The 17,473-nt window shown below is 40.8% G+C and overlaps 1 protein-coding gene and 1 long non-coding RNA gene across 2 annotated transcripts in view; both read left to right on the top strand.

The window, feature by feature from the left end:
- The window catches only part of Khdrbs3 (KH RNA binding domain containing, signal transduction associated 3), a 139,129-nt gene extending 127,874 nt beyond the window's left edge, over positions 1-11,255 (top strand). Inside the window, exons 8-9 of the mRNA XM_042699970.1 lie at positions 8,865-8,923; positions 10,638-11,255. Coding sequence (XP_042555904.1) covers positions 8,865-8,923; positions 10,638-10,729 — 151 coding nt within the window. The 3' untranslated portion in view covers positions 10,730-11,255. The remainder of the gene's footprint in view (positions 1-8,864; positions 8,924-10,637) is intronic.
- A 515-nt stretch (positions 11,256-11,770) lies between these two features.
- LOC122125352 lies at positions 11,771-17,119 on the top strand. Its single transcript, XR_006150753.1, has 2 exons — positions 11,771-12,234; positions 16,679-17,119. It is a non-coding gene; the product is annotated as an uncharacterized LOC122125352 (long non-coding RNA).
- The last annotated feature ends 354 nt before the right edge of the window (positions 17,120-17,473 follow it).

A 17,473-nucleotide genomic window follows, 5' to 3' on the forward strand; every position in this document is an offset into this window, starting at 1 on the left:
ACTTTCTCAACACTAAAATGAAAGACCAGGAAATAGGGAGTGTGGTGAATAGCGTCTGACTCATAGGTATTTATATCCTGACCTCTCCAAGGGAAATCACTAATCTACCTAGGAGATAGAGAGCATGTCAGGCTCATGTAATCATATATCTAATCTATCGCCATCCATTTCAATAATGAAAACTTAGTTTATACATCTTACATGTGAAACTTGTCATTTTACCTAAGGGCAATTCTACAAAATGTAAACATGAAGCTATCAAGTGATGGGAGCTGGGCCAAACAGGGCCATAGGAGGACCCAGCTCATCTGTGTGGCTAGAAAGCTTAGAGTTTATCCTTTGGAGAAGAAATCTTTGAAGGCTATTTATTCACATACAGCATTGCTTTTCCTTACCTTTTATCCCTTTCTCCCTGGTATAAGACGTGCAACACTCACATCTCTTAGGCTTGAGTGCTTACTCAGTTTGTGGTCTTCCTGCTCACCTCGGAAGATGGATGGCAATTAGAAGCCCAGGAGGACTGGACCTGAATCCAATGTGGTAGCTTGTGTCTTGGTTCATATCAGAACATGGTCCAGGGGCCATACCACCTTGCAGCTGGTGTTGTTTCTTCTCTCAGATAGCTGGAACAAGAAAAGCGTTAGAGGTTTTGAAAATGGTCTTCCAGAGGAAAGAAGGATGGCCAATAGACACATGAAGAAATGCTCAACCTCCCTAGCCATAAAAGAAATGCAAATCAAAACAACATTGAGATACTACTTCACTCCAGTTAGAATGGCTAAAATCAAGAACTCTAATAACAACAGATGCTGGAGGGGATGTGGACAGAAGGGAACCTTACTTCATTGTTGGTGGGAGTGTAAACTTGTTCAACCACTTTGGAAAAGCAGTATGGAGGTTCCTCAAAAGACTCCACATAGAGCTCCCCTATGACCCATCAATCCCACTTTTGGACATTTACCCAAATGTTTACAAACAAGACCACACTAAAGCTACCAGCATAACTATGTTTATTGCAGCATTATTTACCATAGCTAAGATATGGAACCAACCCAGATGCCCCTCAGTAGATGAATGGATCAAGAAAATATGGTATATATCCACAATGGAATTCTATGCCTCCATCAGAAAGAATGACATTGCCCCATTTGTTAGGAAATGGAAAAACTTGGAAAAAATTATATTAAGTGAACCATGCCAGGTCCAAAGAAACATAGGTCCCATGGTTTCCCTTATTTGCAATATCTAGTATATGTCTGAGTCAAGCAGAAAAGGTCAGATAAGGTGATGTTAGGGAAATGAACCCTAACATATATATTCAAATGGTTTTTTTCTTTCATGCGATTGTTTCTAACACATTTATAAGATGATTTCTTTGTTGCTTTGTATGTCCCTCCCCCACAGTATAACCCGTGCTTTCACTGTATTTGATGTTGGTATAATTTGTGGAGGGGAAGGGGAAAAACAAATCGTTTAAATAGGGATACAGGTGGACCCATTGCAACAATGAGATGTACAAGTCGTTATGTTGAAAATGAACTTTACAACTTTGGTGCGGGGAGTGGGGGAGGGGGGGAGGATGGGAAGGGGAAACAAAGGAGGAGGCTACAATGCTTGGTAAGAAATGTACTAATTATCTTGCCCATGTAATTGTAACCCCTCTGTATAGTATTTTCGCAGTAAAAAAAAGAACTATTAAAAAAAAAAAAAAACGAAAATGGTCTTCCATCTAAGGGCTGTTTTTTCTAAGGAACTGAGAAAGGAAGGAAGCATGAGAGGACTAGAACTAGCCGCCAGCCCTCTGCCTTCTCCTGAGTATGTCCTCAGTTCACAAAAAAGAAAGAATGATGCTAAGTACTTGGTCTTCTTTTGATCCCTCTTATGAGCTGTCCCATGGAAGGAGGCAGAAGGCCTGGGAGTTTGGCTGGGTACCAGAGAGGCAGGCCCTCGCTGGACCTTGGTGTGGGAGGACTCTACTCCTGAGCGTTTTGATGGAGGGAAGGGCATTCACCCTCTGGAGTTCTCTTGCCTATTATTAATGCTCTAAGTTATATCCTTAAGCAAAGAGAGTTTTAGTGTTTTTTCTCCCCCTTTTGCTATATTTTCGGTTTTTCATTTCTCCTTGGGAAATAGGACACGTCTTTGGTTAATAGACATTTGAGGTACACGGAATGAAATGCTGCAAAAGCAATTCAGTTGGAACTGACAGGTGGGAGAATGGGGCTCAGCTGCTTCCAGCTTCTCAGCTTGATGACAGTCTTGCAATAAATAATCAGAAAGTGGGTGAAATGATAGTGAATGTCAGTTTAAGGTTTTCACTTGTCAAAACTGGGATTGTCTTAACATGGAATCGTTGCTGGTCCAAATTATGCTACCTTTTATCTACCTGTTCATTGGGAAACAGTCTTCACACCCTCATCCCTCCCCTTTTTATTCTGAGCTGTGTTAGAGCATCTCACAGACAGTTTTCCAGTGTGTACAAATCCTTATTATTGCTCTTCGTTTCATGAAGGATGCTTAGTTTGGTCAGCAGCTGTTAGACTCTTCTTCTGTTTCATTACTCTCAATGCCTGTCATCCAGAGTTCCAAGTTAAACAATTGAGAACTGTCTCTGTAGTGCAAGTTTTTGGGGTTTTTTCCCCTCCCAATTTTATGAAGATGTTAATCTCTTTGCAACAGTTCTCAAGAACAAGTTTTATTTTTCTAGGAGGCATTATGATGTAACATCTGAACTTTGGAAAGAATAAGGTTTGCTTAATTTAGTGTATTTCTTAAAAACACTAGCCAGTTTATTTTCAACAAAATGAGAAGTTATTTTGATGACATTAAGACTAGATGCTGGGCTTACCCTTGGAGTATGATGGAGCTGAGTCCAGATGGCTCCTGGCGGGCTGACTGGGCACAGACCCCTCAGCAGGCACAACTTCCAAGGATGCACCACAGATGGGGGCCTAGTGTAGGCACAGAGGACTCGCCTGAGACTTGACACCAGCCTTGCTGCATAAGATTTTGTCGGAATTTATGTTCTCACACAAAAGTCATTGTATTTTAAAAGCATCCTACACTAGGTGCCTGCGATTCATGCCTGTAATCCTGACTACTCAGGAGGCTGAGATATGAGGATTGTTGTTCAAAGTTAGCCCAGACAGGAAAATCCATGACTCTTACCTCCAACTTAACACCGCAAACCGGGAAGAGGCTCTGTGGCTCAAATGGGTAGAATGCTAGCCTTGAGCACAAAAGCTCAAGGACAGTACCCGGGCCCTGAGTTCAAGCCCCAACAACAGCAACAAAAATTCCTTATATTAATAGCTGCAGTATTTTATTTAGTAAAACCCTATTGTTTGTTTGTTTATGCTGGCTTTTCTTTTTAATAGAGTATTAATATATGTTAGTTTTAGCTGAGAACCAGTGGCTCATGCCTATGATCCTAGCTACTCAGAAGGCTGAGATCTGAGGATCACAGTAAGAAGCCAACCCAGACAGAGAAGTCCATGAGATTCTTACAGCAATAGACAGAAGTGGAAGTGTGGATCAAATGGTAGAGTGCTAGCCTTGGGAAAAAAGACCCAGGGAAAGGGCTCAGGCCCTGCATTCAAGCCCCAGGACATGAACAGATAACACTATACAAACAAAACCATATATTCATTGTAAAATAATTTTACTGTGATATTTTCATACAAGCATAGAGTACCTGATCAAATTTACCTCCTCTCTAATCATCCTCCTCCCTTACTAAAAACAGTTGTTTTTATTTTTCCTTTAGTTATATATGATTGAAAAATGCTTGTATTTATCATGTACCTCATGTTTCAGCAATTTTCAAGAGTACAATGCGTGATTGAATTACAGTACCTGTGTTGTACAATCTATCTGTCTGTCTGTCTGTCTACCTGTCTGTCTATCCATCCATCCATCTATCCATCTATCCATCCATCTATCTATCTATCTATCTATCTATCTATCTATCTATCTATCTATCTATCTATCTATCTCTGTCTATAAAGTACTTTGTCTGTATTCATCTTTCAATGTCTCCATTTACATTTACCTGCTCCTCCCCTTCCCTGGGATACCCATCCCTAACAGGACCCATTTTACATTTCTGTTATTGTTTTTTAGCATATATTAATTTTACAAAGGGATTTTACTCTGATATCTCACACAGATACATATATATATACATATATTATTCAACACCTTTCATTGAGTTTCCTTATGTCATCTGTATGCATGCACTCAAGGTATTTGGATATTATTTGCCCTCTCTGTTTCTGTTTCCTCTTCCCTGTCCCCTCATCTTCCCAGTATATACAAATACATTATGTAATATATATATGTGTATCTATATATCTCTACATATATTCAACTCTAGATTACAAAAGTGAGTGAAAATATGACACATTTGTCTTTGAGCTTAGCTTATTGTACCCAACATGATGATGCCCGGTTCTATCCATTTTCCTGAAAACAACAATGTAAGTTTTCTTTATGGCTGAATAATAACAACATGTTGTTGCATGTGCCATATTTTCTGTATCCATTTATTGGTTGATGGTCATGTTGCTGATGCAACCGTTAGGCTATTGTGCGTAGATCGATCCCTCTTGTATATTGGTTTGTCCTCCTTCATGTGTGTGCTAGTAGTGGTATGGCAGAATCAAATTATTTTTGAAGAACCTCCCTTATGATTTTTATAGTGGTTGCACTAGTTTACATTCCTTCCAATAGTGTATAAGAGTCCTCCCCCCCCCGAATCCTGATGAGCATTTGTTTTGTTTTCTTGGTGATTGTCATTCTGAAGGGGATGATGCAGTGAGCAAGCCGTGTCAGAAACTTAGAGGAACTCTACAGTATCTGAATTCACTGAATAGGGACAGATTGAAAAGCTACAGTTTCACTGGCATTAGTGTGCCAAGCCCTGCTGAGGTCACCGGAAGGCCAGCCTTGGCAACATGGGTTTTTTATTTGCAGTCTTCACTGTAGCATTCACTCTCAAGTGGTGCTTCTCTCCGCACAGGAATTCAGAGGGGGAAGAGGCTGCAGACAGCTGTGCTGGAGCACAGCAGAGCTGGTACAGGTGCAGGGGAGGTCCGTGGAGGGGACCCCACTGCACCCTAAGCTCAGAGTGGCTCAGGGCACAGCGATGTCCAATGCCTGTCCAGGTGGCAGGTGGCTGCCAGTGGGGTGTGAGGGTGAGGCGCGGCCCAGGCAGGACAGAGGCAGCACTCCTGGGCTTCAGCAATTTTCCTGGGCGAGGCCTGTGACTGGTGACATGGCGGCAGGGTCAGATGCCTGCTGCCGCTCTGCTTTAGGGTACTCCTTTTTTAGAGTCCCAGGCAAGGAAGGGGGCTCCCTCTGGTGTGGTGAAATCAGGTGTTGTTTGGCGGGGGAGGGTGGGATGTGTGTGTGATTATGACTTAATACATTTTCTGGTGTATTTGTTTATTGACACAAATAAATCATCTGTTTGAGCCTCCTGGTGTGCTGACTGGTAGTAGCTGTTTACCTAAATACGATGGAGTCATTCTGTTATGACAGTTCCACTCAATGTGGAGTAGGCACAGCCTTAAAGCTGTGGTTCTGCACCATGAAGCACAACCAAGAGTAGACAAAGCTCATTCTCTTCAGGGGAGGTGGAATTTTAGTGCTTTTGGTTTGTATCTTTTCTGTGGCTAAGAACGTTGAACATTTCTTCATAGTAGCCAGTTGAACTTCCTGTGCGTACTGTCTGTTCACTTTATTTGTTCATTTATTAGTTTCATTATTTATTTTTGGCTGTGTAATTTTTGAGTTTTTTTAAATATTCTAAAATTGTCTATTGAATACTTTGGCTATTGAATACTTGGTAAAGATTTTCTCTTCCATTCTGTGGGGTGCTTCTTGGTCCTAGTATTTGTTTCTTTTGCTGTACAGAAACCTTTTAATTTGATGCAATCCTACTTATGTATTTTTAATTTCACTTCCTTTACAGTTAGAATCCTATATACAAAATAATTACCTGTGCCTTTATCTCTTAACTTTTTCTGGTAGTTTCTCTACTAAGTTCAAAGTCTCAGATCTTACATTAAAATCTTTTTTTGGAGTTGATTTTTGTGAAGAATGAGAGATAGGAGCTTGTATTTGGCTTTCTGCATGTAAATAACCAGTTTTCTTAGCATCATTTTCTTTTTTGCATGCAAACATTTCTCTGCTCTTTTATCAGCTAGTCCTTATTCTTTCTTCTGACTGAGAATGTTTATTTGTGACTGGGGGAAAGGTTATGACTACAGAAAGAGAGAGAAGGAATTAAGGCAACAGAGAACCAAAGCAATGACCAGTCTCTGTGACAAGACTACCCTGTTCCCACAGCCGTGACTTCTGCCCTGAGGGTGAGCAAACTAGAGCCAGGTGGAAGAGTGACCAGGCAGGTGGAGAGGAGCCCCAGACTGCAAAGTTCTGTGTGCGAGCTTGGGGCGTGGGTGCTCATGGAATGACAGCGGTACACCCCTCCCCTGGCCTTGTCATGAACCAGGGAACTAAGACCATTTTAAACTCTGTAATGAACAGGCCTCTGTGGACAGTGGCCCTCTGCCACCAGGTGTGACAGTCATCTGTGGTAGGGACTTTCTGATCCTGGCAGCGTGGAAAGCAGTTGGGCGTGACATGGCAGGTTCAGGGTTTATGTTACAGAATCAGTTCATGTCATACCCAGTTTGTTGCACTCTATTAAGCTAACTTGGGAGGTTGTGATAAGCCCAGGAATACAAAGTGTGCCCCACACAAAGGGCACATTTTTTTCCTACGGAATGCTCCCGCACAAACATTCTATAAATCCCTAATAACTGTACTTTCAGGGATACTCAGATTTTTTTTCATCCTGTTTTCCTGCCTCTATACTTTGTTTCTTCTTCTTCTGGGCAGGCTTTGCTAGCCAGCGTTGCCTTTGCTCCTTCCTTTTCCTTGACCTTCCACCACTTCTCTCCTTCTGGCCTCTAGGACATTGCTCAGCACCCCATCCAGGACTCACTGGAGTGATGGAGGGACTTCCCCTTCATGTACCAAGCCCCTCCACGCCTGCTTGGGGCAAGGGAAAAGAAAGTGGGCTGCAGTGGGAACCAGCCAGACCCTGAGTGGGAGAATTATCTATGGAAGTGGCTTGTAGGCTAACTGAGTAGGAAACAGCTTGGAGGAGATGAGGGGAAAGAATACATTTCTGGCAGAAAGAGGAGCTGATGCTCTTGGAAGAGTCTCAGTAATGCACTGTTTTCATGGTTGGTCTTTGGAAAGGAAGTGAGACTTGGAGAGCCAAGTAGGGATAAAACCTGGAGTCAGGGCCTTCGCTGTCCTTAGTGAGGTTCTAGGCTGGGTCCATGACCAATGCTCTTGAGCAGTGTCCTCTGTGTTGGTCCTTCTTGGGCTTGGCAGTGCTGCCGGCAGGCGGAGGAGACACTCTGTCACTTTCCCACATCACAGCAGCCTGGATACTGAACTGCCAGCTCGGTGGTTTTCTATTGGATTGAAGCTTCTTTGATGATTGGAAGTTGAAATGATGGAGGATATTCTTAGGAGGGGATCACAATGGCTCAATAGCTATATGCGTATGACTATATAAAATGATACTTATTGAAATGAACTCCAAGAAATGAAAACATGGAAACAAGGGTTTTTTTTGTTGTACTGTTTGCAGTTATTTTTTTTCCCTTTGGTTTATTCCCTGTTGTCAGTTTGTTGTTATTTCAGTACCCTTTGTCTTGTATATAAGTTTATCTGAAACAGTGGGACAAAGGGTGAACCAGTCTACCCATGATACTCACTAGACACTATGTTGGAAATGTACTTCACAACTTGGAGAGAAGAGAGGTCTGGAGTAGGGAAGTGGTAGAAAATGAAGAGGGGGGTGGGTAACAGTTCAGAAAGAAATGAACTCATTACATTTGTAACTATAACCCCTCTATAGATCACCTTTACCGTAAGATATAAATTAAAAAAAAAAAAAAAAGAAATGATGGTGACAGTTCTCATTCTGCAAAATGAAGTAGCACAACAAGAAGGAAAGCCTGAGTGGGGAATGGAAGGTCAGGTCTTCCTCTGAAAGTCAGTGCGCATGATTCAGGATACAGCTTTGGCACCAACCTATGCCTCTAAAAGTATGCAGAGTTCAAATTTAAGCCTGTTTTTGCCTTATCCCCAGGATTTAATAATAACTGGCTACCTCTTTTTTTTGCTATCACAAGGATATTATATGTTAGAACATGGATTTGGCTGTGATTTGAGAAGACCCTTCACCAAAAACTTGGAATTCCCCCAAAAGACCGCTCTCACATGTTATCTCTGCATATAACAGGGTGCCTTCACACCAGTAGTGCAGTTCACTCACCATGATGGTAATAGTGCCAGTGACATAAAGTGTCTCTGCCCTATTATGAAGATTATAAAGTAAAATTCCTACAGTTCACCCAGTACCAAGTTCTTTGGTTGGTAGGTGCATAGTAGGCAGATTGGGCTTGGGGAAGAAATGCACTTCCATCTGTTGGGAAGTAGTCACTGCTGCCTCAACCCAGTCCTGGTTCTTCGCACCTGCACTAGTACTGCCGCAGGCCCCCTGAAGCCCATGCGTCTTCAGGCTCACTGGTGACTAACCAATTATAGTTCAGATGTCAGACATACTTACTGTGTGCTGTGTGGCAAGTCTGGGAGTGAAGAGCATCTAGGGTCCTTCTGTCTTGGTGCTCCGTCACTGCAGTGAGAACTGATTTTATTTTTAACACCTTTATTGGTTTTTAGTGTCTTTAGCTTAGGGGTATTTGGTTGGGTATGATTTTAACGCATAGCCAAATCACTTGTGCTAATGTATGGTTTTTTTTTTTCTTTTGTTCACGCAGTGGAGCTGACTACTATGATTATGGACATGGACTCAGTGAGGAGACATACGATTCCTATGGTGAGTGAAGGGCAGAATGACCACACGATCCTACTGAGGGGAAATTCATAGGTTTTGCTGGAAACCCATTTAGACTGAAGAAGCAGTCTTGTTTTAGTTCCTTTATATGTATCTATCTCTTTTCAGGAGGTCCTTTAATATAACATTTAAAGAGAACTGCAGACTTGTAGACAAATACATGAGTTTTGGTTCAAACGTGGATTGCCTTGTGGGGTTGATTACTGTATGCTGTTTTTCTTACTTAATAGAATAATTTGCAAAACTACGGACACTTGATAGCCTGAAGTGGCTTTGTTCCTTGATACTAAAGCAGATTGAAGAAATTGAGAGTACCCATCTGAAGTGATTCTCTCCCACCTCTTCTTTATGTTTTAACTCATTCGCAGTCTCAAGTACTTTGAAAAATGTACACTGAGAGTCATTCCATAAAGAGTACAACAGCACTGAACAGGGAGTGGACAGTCTTGAGTAACTTACATGGAGACATCTAACCTCTCCTTAATTCAAATGAAGCAGATAGAGACGCTGGGAAATCCATGTCCAAATTCTCAATATGTAGAGGATGGCAGGTTTAATTAAAAGAACTGGCTGCAGCCACAAAATGATGGTAAGACGTGCCTTTGCCACAGGGCAAAGAGATCAGAGAGCATGAAGCTTCAATCAGCTACAGAGTTCTGAGATTGTCTGGTGCCCACTGCAAGTGAATCAGGGTCCTGGTTAATGGATGCTATGACATTTCTCTGAACATAACTGAAAAACCATTTTCCGGTGTTCCTTTGAAGTGCATTTTGTTGTATCACCTGCCCAAAGCTGTGATAACCTACCTTGATTCTTTTTTTTTTTTTTTTGTTATTCATAACAAACACTTAAGAGAAATGCATTGCCTTACTGAATGCTGTAAACTTAAATTGATGTAAGTTAGCTTGAGGGAATGACGGTGATTACATGTTTGTATCAAAAGAAGAGGTCATTTTAAGCTTTTTTCTTTCACAGCTTTTTAAATTGGTCTCTATGGACATGTGGCTTTTAGATTGCTGTATGTTGCAGCAGGGAGTTAACTCTTTGGTATCCAAAACCTGTAGGTAACTCTGTAAAAGTCCTGAGCCTAGAGATGTAAGTTCAGGAGATAAAGATGATGGATTTACCTTTGTCTACTAACTTTGTTTCTTACTCATGAAATGTCAAGGAGGCACCATTTTAGCCCTAACCCTATAATTTTCGGAGTCTTTTTATGAAAGAGTCTGTGAAGACTGAGGCTCCTTCTCAATTCTGCTTTTCCCAGTGTGCTCTGTGGTCTTTCTTCCTTTTCTCCACGCCACCCCCCCTCATTGCTGGTGTTAATTTTCTTCCTCACTGTTAGGGGAAATGTAAGTGGTTCTCTCTTCTCTTTCCTACTCATAAATCCCTTCACATTTTGGAGGAGGCAGTTGAATTTGCTCCCTGAGCTTGGGAGCTTGAATTGAGTGAGTAGTAAAGGAAAGTCCTCTCCAAGTTGGTTGTCTCACACATACAAGGCTTGCTTTCCTTCCCATGCTGATAGTTTTGCCAACAAAATAATACCTTTTTGCATTCCCTGTTTCTTTTATCAGTTCATCAGAGATATGTAACTTCAGTATGACATCTACTGCTAGTTTAGGGTGAAGTCGGATTCTGATAAATGAAGCCGGTGGGATCCATGCAGTGATTTAATTGTGATTCGTCTTACCAATTTCAGGGCAAGAGGAGTGGACTAACTCAAGACACAAAGCACCTTCAGTGAGGACGGCAAAGGGCATCTACAGAGACCAGCCATATGGCAGATACTGATTGTACTGTCTGATGTTGTGAAATAGCCAATCTCCACCCGTCCTGTATACTGTTCAAAGTAATTTTTTTCTATGAACAATCCCTTTTTAAATAAATCAAAATGCTTAAAACCTGAATGGATGGAACTTAAAACTACTTTGTTTGAAACATCCACCTGGGCAGGAAAAAACAAGACATGTAAAATTTTGTTATTTCTAGTCTGTATATGAAAAAATAGGTCATCAAAAGGAAAAAAAATAACTTTGATTAACTAGTGTTAAACAAAAAGATAGGTTACTAAATATGTTAATCCATTCTTTTAACATAAGCCTCACCTTTCATTTTTAAGGTTTCCATAGAGTTTAGTTATTTTATCTTTAAGCCATATGCTAGTATTTTTTTTCTTCTCTTGCCAACATGCGTAAAAAGGGAAGCCAGTTTCAAGTGAAAATAATGTGGTATTCTTTTGTAACTCAAGTCTTGAAATGTTCTGTAGTGTTAAGCAAAGTCTCCTCTTGCTTGATACTAAATAAACTTTTGAAAGAAATTTTGTGTGTGTGAGCTAACCATTTCATGTTTCTCTTATTTAAAAAGGCCTTCATAAATAGTTGTAAACAGGGAAAGAATTCCTTTAACAATGCTTGTCATAAAAGGGTCACACTAAACATTGTACAACTTATTTTAAAAATGGTATAAAATTAAATGTGCCACAATGTGCTCACCGTAGATTTAAATGCTGTTTAAAGAGTCCAAATGGGATCAAGCTGCGTGATTGGCCCGTTAAAATTACGCCAAACCAAATCTTGTTTAAAAGCTGGTTTAAAAATAACTACTGAATTTTCTGGAAAAGATGTGATCAGTTTTCATCTTGTTGAGCGTTTTTTCACTAGTGCAACTTTGGATTTTTTATGAGACTTTTGGTACCTTAATGAACACCTGGCCTCCATGCTGGAAGCAATAGCACAAAGCTTTTAAAGACATTCTGACTTGACTAATTGAGGTCGCACTCGCCAAGGCTGAGGATGTGTAACCCTTAAACGGTCTTCATTTTCAAAGGTAAATAAATCAAATAAGATTTTAATCTCACTTAATTTATCTTAATATAACTAATAAAAACAGGGAGATTACAACTTAGCGAGTTTCATTATCCATTTTAGAAAGGTTTTAAGATCACCTAAATTCTCATTTTAAAAAGTTTAATTTGTTTTAGTAATCTAAAAAGCCTTAGTTTAGCCAGTTTAATTGGGGCCAATTATTCCCTATTAAACAAATGTAAAACATCATAACTAGTTATTTGTAATACAGTATTTGGTTAGTAAATGAGGGCATTCTTAAAACTGACAAAGAGGAAATAAAGTTATTCTTTAATCATTTGGCTTAAGATTTAATTGTAGATTATATTCAATGTTTAATTTTTATTTTTGAGGGTTTTCTTCTGTTTAAGTAAAAAGATCTCTTCTTTTGTTAGGATATGTCAGCCACGTTGGGATGTCAGAGGAACTGGTTCTGACTTGGAGCAAGCAAAGGTAAGCGTTCTTTGGTTCCAGTGCTCTGAGTTGTTTTGGGAGGTGAAGATAATACCCAGGGAGACTCTGCACTGCCTCTCCTTACCTGCACTTGGATCTTGGACCTCTAATTTGCCGGCCATCTCAGTAGTTAAAGAGTTCAGATCATTTGCTTCCAGAAAAATACAACCTCTCATCAATACTATGAAAATGTTTTTCAGATTAATAAATTGAAAAATGTTGTTTGCCAGACTTAATGTATAATGTGAACAAATTTTTACTCTCACATATTTACCCAGCTAAAATGACACAGATAAGCAGGAAGGGTTGTATTTTGTTTTGAGGGGATATAACATTGAGGATGGTCTCTCTGTAGCTCAGGCTGGCCTAGAATTTACCACCCTCCTGCCTCAGCCCCTCCCATGAGTGCTGGATTGCAGGCTTATAGGATGTGCTTTGCAGTAAATAACTATTCTGATCTTGTCTAAGTAGGGCTTATTTTTGTGCTTCTGGATTTTGCAAAACAAATGACTACTTTTACACGATAAATATTCTAACAGGTGTTGCAGAGAATTTGGGCATCGTTTGTGTGTGAGGGAGTACATTATTAGGGATAGAATTCAAGGCTTTGTGCTTTTCAGGGCAGGTTGTCTACTCTGAAGTCAAGCCTCCAACTCCTTTTTTTTAGAGACATAGTTTTTTTTAGAGACATGGTTTTTAAGACATAGTCTAGATTGATTCCTCAGCCAACCTGAGCTGGGATCCTCTGCTTGCTTCCCCTTGTTTCTGGGGATGACAGGCTCCTTCCACTGAACACAGCTGTTGATTGAGATGGATTCCCCCGCTGGCTTCATACCTCCCAACTAGCTAGGACTACAGGCTGAACAACTGCTCCTGATTGGTGAATAAGTGTTTTTAATCTAAAGATCTACGAAGATGTCTAAAAAGAAAGATTATCATTAATCAGATCTAGTTTTTCAGGTATTTGTTCATTGTTCTGAAAAACACAACCCAGGCCCTGCTGATCCCATCTGACTTTTCCAGTGTTTACATTGGAGCCCTTACACTTGACTCTGTGCCTTTGGGCACGTCTCCCTTTCTGCAGCAGTGCCATGAAGATGATGCTTCTCTTGTGTAGTTTTTAAATAAGACTTGGTTTCTTTTGTGTGTCAATCATGTGGCTTGAACTCAGACCATGTAGCACTCTACCACTTAAGCCACAGCTCTACTTTCAGCTTTTTAATGGTTAACTGGAGATAAAATCCTCAGATCTCAGCCGCCTGAGTAACTAGGGTTATAGGCATGAGCGACTGGCTCTCTGTTTACTTTGTAAGACTTTAAAAGATAGGATATTATAATAGTTTTATAACCTGAAAGTGAGATACAAAATTTGATTATCAGAACAGAATTCACCTATAATATAAATGAGAAATATATGATTTTCTTTCAGTAGACCAAAATGTGTTCTTTGGGGAGTGTGTGTGTGTGTGTGTGTGTGTGTGTGTGTGTGTGTGTGTGTGTGTGTGTGTTTCTAATGGCTTCTTTGCACAGAAAACAAATGCAATATATACCATCTCTCTTTAACATATAATGGTGTTGGAGGTTCCTCTTTTTAAAAATGTATTTGTATTATCTCTAGGTGTACAAAGGACTTGCCGTGTAACAAAGCAGTTTAGGAACACAATGCATCTTGATCAATGTCACCCTTTCAACATTCTCACCCATTCTCTCATACCTCTCTTCCCTCATGCACCCTTCTTAATTATGTAAGATATACATTGAATACTTGACTGCATTCTTCACCCCATTTTTTTGGCTATTTTTTTTCTTTAGTACTTGTGCTGCTGTTGCATAGAAATAGACATGTCAGATAATCAATGTAGGCCTCCTCCTTCCGTGGCTTGTGCAGTAAAAAGCTCATCCTGCAGTGCCGTGGGCTACAACCCAAATGCTGACAGAGCTGCATCCCTGACGAAGCTCTGAGCGAACCATCTCCCTGCGTTCACAGCTCTGGAGATGGCCGGTAGTCCTAGGAGCAGGCCCATCTCTGTTGCTTAGTCCAGCCAAGACCTAGGCCTCTTCACTGCCATCTGCTCAAGCTTCTTCAGTCAGCAGTTTTGGATAGGCAGAAGGTCAGCCCCAGATGGTCTTCTGATCTAATTCATGGAAATTTTGTACACTTAAAAAAAAAACAACAAGAACTCATAGCTTCCTGAGATTTGGGGAAAGGATTATGACCCATATATCAAAAATAATCTGGAATAGGTACTCTATACTTGGCTGCTATGTTAGCCCAGTTCGCTTCCCCATAGCAAAGTACCCCACATGAACAATTTAAGAGATTTTTAGCTCAAGATCTCAGAAGTCTCCATCCCTCATGGCAGGGGGGCCATGGTGGAGTTGCTGTCCTCACGGTGGCCAGGAAGCAGGGCCATCCCAGGGCAGGCCCAAGACAGAGTGTGAAGTCCCCACGACCGACTGTGTCCTTCACCTTCCCCATTTCCTTTACCTCCCAGCAGGGCGTTCAGGGAGCACGAGCAAGCAGATGCAGGTGTGACCCATTAGGGCTAGTGTCCTTGTGCAGGCGGCTTTCCACCAAACGTGTTTATATAAGACTTTCCGAACTTCAAAGAAAGAACTGTGTCCTGTTGGGCTTGGGCCTCCATCTCCTAGCATAGTGCTGGCCCATACCTAGCAGGGACTGACAAGGTGTTCAGTGAGGAGCACAAGAATAGACAAATGGCCCTGTTGTTCTTCAAACACAAGCACTAGGGTTGATTTGGTTTCTCATTGGAAATGAGAACTTTACATGCAGGTATGACCTTTATTTAATAAGGAATACATGTGTATGGTAGAAAATCGGAAATCTTCCTAAGTGTGTACAATAAAAAGTTGATCTTAATTCCCTACCACTACTAACCTTAGCATGTGTGTCTGAAGATCTGGGTGACAGCCTTTGGCCAAGCCCTGCTGATGCAATCACTGAAGCAGATGGCTGCTTTCCTGAGGCTGAGGAACCTCTCATCTTTGAGGAAACAGGCCATTTCCTTCACCCTGTCTTTTTTGCCACCTTTTTTCCTCCTATCCAGATCTCACTAGTTCTTCCATACCCTCCTTCTCCTCTTCAACAGAAGAGCTTTCCCTACCCAAGATTATTGGCTGATAATATTTAATGACTAATTTTGATCTGCTAGTTACATTGGTACATTGTGTGGGTAGTTCATCCCCTGTTAAGCTCCCTGATGGTTATGGATAAGTCTGTTATATTTTATAAAACTTAAAGCACTTAGTCAGAAGCCATTCCAGAGATAAATCTTTGGGTTATCTCAATAGACTCATTGGCTGGTCCTGTGGCTCATGCCTGTAATACTAGCTGCTCAAGAAGCTCTAATCTGAGAAATTAGGATTGAAGCCAGCCTAGGCAGACCCGTGTGCAAAACTCTTATCTCCAGTTAAGCTGCAGAAAGCTGAGGGTACAAGTGTGGTTCAAGTGGTAGAACTCTAGCCTCTAGCCCCAAAAGTCAATCAAGATGCCCTTAGATCAAGTCTCAATACCAGCACAAAAATAAACAGGTATTTATTGATTGAAGGTCAATAGAGATACTTGTATTTAATATGCTTAACCTGTTAAGATATATGCATGTTGTAAGTGAGAAGCATGCTGTCTCTGCAACTCTGCAGGACTAAAAAGTTGGATAAAGGCAGAGATGACACAATACTTCAAGCAGATAGGAGGAGAGCAAGGTTGGCGCCAATAGGCTGGACCAGGTGTGGGGATGGTGGACTGAGTATCATGTGTCTGGAGGCCTAGAGCAGTTGCTAGAACACAAGGTGCCAGGAAATAGTCAAAGAAGTGCCTCTGGAGAGAGAGGAAGAGGCGGGTCCCAGGGAGTCACGCACCCTGCACAGTTACTTCTGCATGTTGAACAGTGTTGTGTGCACCTTGATGCTTCACCATTACTGGGATTTCCCATCTGGTTAGCACCTGGGTTTTGAAGTAACAGTTTTGCTCTTTGTAACACATCAAGTTCTCCTGTGTTCGTTAATAAGCTTTACTGTTAAAAAATATCTGAAAGTTTAGTTTTCATGTCACAAAATGCAAGGACAGTTCTTGACCCATTGAAGTTGCATATTTGAATATGGAGGTTTCATGTAATACAGGCATTGTCATTATGAAGCCAAACTATAAACATCAGAAAAGACAGCCCTTAATAATACTGACCACAGTATTTGATGTCCTCGACTTTAACTTAAATTTTTGGTCTTATTATAATTTTTACTATCTTTTAGTAGCTATCCAAAGGGGCTTCAACTCACATTTTATCAGTTTATAAGCCCTTCCACCAGCCCCCCACCATACCTCTTTTCCATAGAAAGCCTATTTTTACTAAACTTCTGCATGCCTAATTCTTCTGCCTAAATCTTGTCTTGCTGTGTACAAACATTTCATTTTCCTCTCTTTCAGGAACTGTCCTTCTGTGTACGGACTGCTTAAGAATAGTCAACTCACCACGTGCCTTGTTAGTAAATGAGTCTACTTGTGAACTTGAAGATCATCGTAATTTCTTTTGTTGATTTTTGTACAGATTTTGTTTGGTGAAATGTTTTTATGATTTTTTTTAATTTGGGGGGCCTTTTTTCCTTTTTTTTAAAAGAAGACAAAAAACAATCATATTTTGTTGCCTCCTAAATAACAAAAAAAAAGTATGACATATTGGTTAATAAAGGCTGCCTGTTGAAATCTCCTCTGCTTTAATATAACCTAGAAGAATAAAGGTCATTACGGCAGGACAGCTCCACACTTTGCATAATTGAGGGCCATGTTCAGCTACAGCTCACTGCTAGAGCAGATGGACGCATGATGTTTCCATCTCATTTAAGGAACAATAAATGTGAAGGTGTTAGGCCAAAAGTATTTTGTGTCATGAGAGGCTGATCGCATCACAAGATTTCTTGGAGGAGCAGACAGCCACTGATAGAAAAACGCCATGTTCTCTCTCACTTCTGAAACTGCAGGGGGACGCAAAGGCCCCTACCCCTGTGGTCAGTGCTGCTCTGCCCTCTCTTCCTGCTTGCCTGGTGCATTGGGATTTTACTCAGCACACACCAGAAGATGTGTTTTCTATTTGCTGGAAGCTTAATGTGTTTCCTGGTCTCGGAACTTCAAGGAGAGTCTCACACACGGTTACATTTCCATTTTCTTACCTTAAAATGCCATGTTTCCTCAAGGTATTTACTCTTTGCAGTTCACTATGTTTCA

This window comes from Dipodomys spectabilis, unplaced genomic scaffold (assembly GCF_019054845.1).
Source record: "Dipodomys spectabilis isolate Male_0828 unplaced genomic scaffold, ASM1905484v1 ptg000264l, whole genome shotgun sequence".
Taxonomy (NCBI): Eukaryota; Metazoa; Chordata; class Mammalia; order Rodentia; family Heteromyidae; genus Dipodomys; species Dipodomys spectabilis.